Raw genomic sequence first — 3,806 nt, forward strand, 5'->3', positions numbered from 1 at the left:
CATATATATATATAATTACTATTGAGCCCAAAAAAAAATGGTTAAGTTTTTTTTTCAGGAAAGCAATTATAGAACCCTAAAACTCATTTGGGGTGTTGTGGAGTTGAATTAAAATCCCCTCTTTTTTTTGAATTGAACCCTAGGCCTTGTGTGTGGGTGATATTTTCTTCTCAAGCAAGCCACCGCCGAAGGTCAACGAGATGAAACTTTTAACCTAAGCACTGGTCCATGGTGAAGACTAAAGTCTTTGAGCGAGACGTGTGGAGGAAGACAAGGCCCAGGCCAGAAATAGCTTTTCATCGCAGATCTACCCATTTTCTCTCGCACACGTGTTACTCCTTAACCTTGCTTTTCTTGCAACTGTTCTCAGCGCTCCAGCCTTCAGGGCCAGGCCGCACTCTTCCCCATTCTGCCCTGTTCCCGTACTATTCTTGCCCATCTGTCTCTGATAACCCACCATTCTTTTATGCCCGCTTTGCGCCACTTCTCGAAGCCCACAGCTCTTGCATAGCTGGTTGATTTTGCTGCTCTACCTATTTCCCCCTTGCTTTTCCTTCTCCCAACTTTCCTCTTAATAGCCCCCCAGCAACGCCCCAAGAAGCATAGCAAACACCGAGTGGTGCTTTCTTGCCAAGCTTTCTTCTCCTCCTCCTCCAATTGCCAAGCTTTTCTGCTGTCTTTCATCTTTACAGTTTCCTCCCACATCACCAAATGCTCAGCTTTCTTTAAATCTCAGTTCTACCGTTGTACTCCTGTCAAGCTTCCTTCAACCCACATCAAATATCCCGCCCACAGAGCTTCTTCTGCAAAGCTCTCTTCAACGACATAGGGTTGCTCTTGCAAAGCATCCTACAGCCCACATCACACCTACAAAAGTAGGCTGTACAATGAGTAGCTCATCCCTCTTTGCATCCCTTGGTTCTGCACTGCAGAACTTCTCATCCCCCAGGTTCTCCTTCAGGACCTCCAGCCCCACTGCCAAGAGCAACCCGGGGCTCAATGCATTTGAATCAGAGCTGGCCTCTCAGTTGGAGCAGCTCAAATCAACAGATGAAGCAGGCTACCTCAGCATCTCATGGCTCTGCCAAGCCATGGAAGTTGTCCTCTGCACCCATGCCTCTGTAGAGGCCTTTGTCCCTGATCTTCAACAGGCCCTTGCTGATGGTGATACCAAATGGCTTAATGAGTATCTGGACGACAGTGTAAAGCTACTTGACATCTGCCATGCCCTCAGAGAAGCCATCATAGAGATCAAGAATTACCATGTGCATGTAGAGCTTGCCCTTCATACATTAGAGAAGAGCAGCATGGGGGAAGCCCAGCTGAGAAGGGCGAAAAATGCATTGAACAAATGCATGGAGGCTCTTAAGAGGAAAGATGATGATGTTAATCACTTGGGCCAACGCAGATCTAAGCTAGAGAATTGCAGCTCCATGTTAAGAAGGATGGGTGAGAAGCTCAATATGGAGGATGCCTCAAAGGGCAATTTTTTCATGGTGATCTATGCAGCACAAGTGAGCACAATTTTTATATGTGGGGTGTTAACTAGTGCCCTTTCTTTCAAGCCAAGGCGCCCTCTGTCAGCCATCTCTGTAGGTGGCCAGTCTGCTTGGTCTTTCTCATTGAGCAGCTTGCAGCAGAGAGTGAAAGAGCAAATTGAGAAGAAGAAATCAAAGGGAGCCAATGCTTTACTAGAAGAGCTGGACAAGAGTGATATTGCCGTGCGTTCTTTGCAAGCTAGAGTGGAGAAGTTGCTTAATGCTCAATCTTTTCCCCTCAGAGAAGATCAAGTTTTAGAGATTAAAGAGGCTGTTGGGTCATTGAGGGTTTGTTCAGTTGAGCTCCATCAAGGTCTGGCTCCATTGGAGGTCCACGTGGGTGAGGTTTTCAAGGTCTTGATCACAAGTAAGGTGGCACTTCTTGACATATACAGCCATTTATGATGATGACGACGGCAATGGCGGTGGTGGTGGTGGTGGATTATGACTTACTATGACGACAATGATGTGATTGATATGCACAATCAGATATGTGATGATGGATAAGCATTCTATATCATGGAGGGCATGAAAGTGTTTAGCATTCCTTTTTGCTAGCACTGGTGGCAGTTATGTGTGTAAGGATGATTGTATTATGGATCCAATATGTATATATATTCCATGCATGATGGCAGAAGCAAAATCTATGGGATCTATATGTATATATACCGATGGCAGAAGCAAAATCTATGGGGTCTACATGCAGGCATGATCGATGATGCTTGTAAGTTTATACACACAGCCTTACTGCCTTGAAATTCTGTGTGTCCCATTATCCTCAGAAACAATGTTATTCAGTAGCTTGATCATATAGCTAAACGCTCACAACTTTACAAGTAACCATTAGTATGTTAAACCAAACCTTTGGCTTGTATGCTTTGTATAACTTTTCTCTCTTAGGTTGGATGAGAGTTTGTAATATATGAGGCTTTATATTAATAAAGCTATGCGGTTAAGAACTTGCCATTGTTTTTTGGGCCAAGCTTCTACTTGCTTGTATTGCTCATCTCCAGTTTACTGTTTTATAGAATGTTAAGAAGTGATGCTAATGAGGATGAACCATGTGTTAAATGCAAACTTGCAATGACTCTTATGATCATAATCTTTGGGCATGCCTTGGATTTTATGGCGTCTGAAGGTCTTTCAATGCTAGCTCACTTTGTCTTGACCGGCCGAAGGCTAAGCTCACCTCAAGTCGTCACGATGCAAGTATTGGCGATTTGAATTTGCAATGGCTAGGGCATTGCTATGCACATTGAGTGGGTAGGCAGATGCTGGCATACATTGTATGAATTTTGAAATGCATATGTAAAATCCATTTGCAAACAAATGCATGATAGTAACTGAGACTTGAGAATTTTTTTGGACTGATGGAGGTCGACCGCCGCAGGCTACGTAGAGCATAACAGCAGTTAGATGGGTGTTTGTGGTGGGGACCCTGTGTCTGATTATTCCATCCTTTTATGACAAGCATACTTTGAAGCTTTGGAACTTAAGCCCAAGTGGCCGATCACAAGATGATTCTTCTTTTGATGTCTAGCAGGCAATGCAGCAATGGAAACAATCATACTTGTGAACTTCATGTAAAAGGCATGTGCGACACTTAACATTTGTCAAGCTTCAGAGGGCTTGTAGCAATTTTTCTATCCAGTCAGCACCCTACATGTGGACTACAAGCTTTTTTAGGTCTTCCTGATTCCCATTGGGGCTGGGGGCGAAGGGCATGCCATGGACATTCCTGTCTGATGGTCAGGGAAACGTGTAAGAATCCATGAATATGATTTGGGTACTTTATTCAAGGGTTTTCCCAACCCCAATTTTGTGGAGAACCTGATGACCAAGGATATGGAGGCATTGGACAGTGCACAGGCATTTCACAGTGATAATCAGTCTGTGCAGAGGGAGGACAAAGAACGTGTTGAAAATGCATACTATTTTGGTGAAGTGATGGACATGCCTGCCTATAACAACGCCCCAAGGCATATATGCAGAGGAGCTTTCAGAACCAAGTCTTTTTAAGTTCATAAAGTTAGAGAACCTACGCTTGCACACAGGTAGAAAGTACACACGAGCCCGCGCGCTTACATAACTTTCCCTTTGTTGGAAAGGAGCCCGGTACACCACCACCATCAACTTTTTTAAGGTTTGCTGTGAGCAACGTGAGAGAACGAGGGAGCAAACACGTGAAACAAAAGCTAATAAATTATTTGCGATTAAAGGATCAACGTGTACACACGCTTATATTCATACATTATTTGAGCATGACCC

General features: G+C 44.1%; 1 protein-coding gene across 1 annotated transcript; it reads left to right on the forward strand.

The window, feature by feature from the left end:
* Positions 1-330: 330 nt before the first annotated feature.
* LOC147642329 (protein BPS1, chloroplastic-like) lies at positions 331-2,497 on the forward strand. Its single transcript, XM_086805253.1, has one exon. It carries the CDS (start codon positions 888-890, stop codon positions 1,941-1,943), a length of 1,056 nt encoding a protein of 351 aa, XP_086661379.1. The 5' UTR covers positions 331-887; the 3' UTR covers positions 1,944-2,497.
* The last annotated feature ends 1,309 nt before the right edge of the window (positions 2,498-3,806 follow it).

This window comes from Cibotium barometz, chromosome 1, assembly GCF_041138505.1.
Source record: "Cibotium barometz isolate CiBa-2024 chromosome 1, ASM4113850v1, whole genome shotgun sequence".
In the NCBI taxonomy this organism is placed as follows: Eukaryota; Viridiplantae; Streptophyta; class Polypodiopsida; order Cyatheales; family Cibotiaceae; genus Cibotium; species Cibotium barometz.

Bases quoted from the DNA above. Each gene is read 5' to 3' on its own strand.
- LOC147642329 (XM_086805253.1), top strand. From the start codon at position 888: ATGAGTAGCTCATCCCTCTTTGCATCCCTTGGTTCTGCACTGCAGAAC.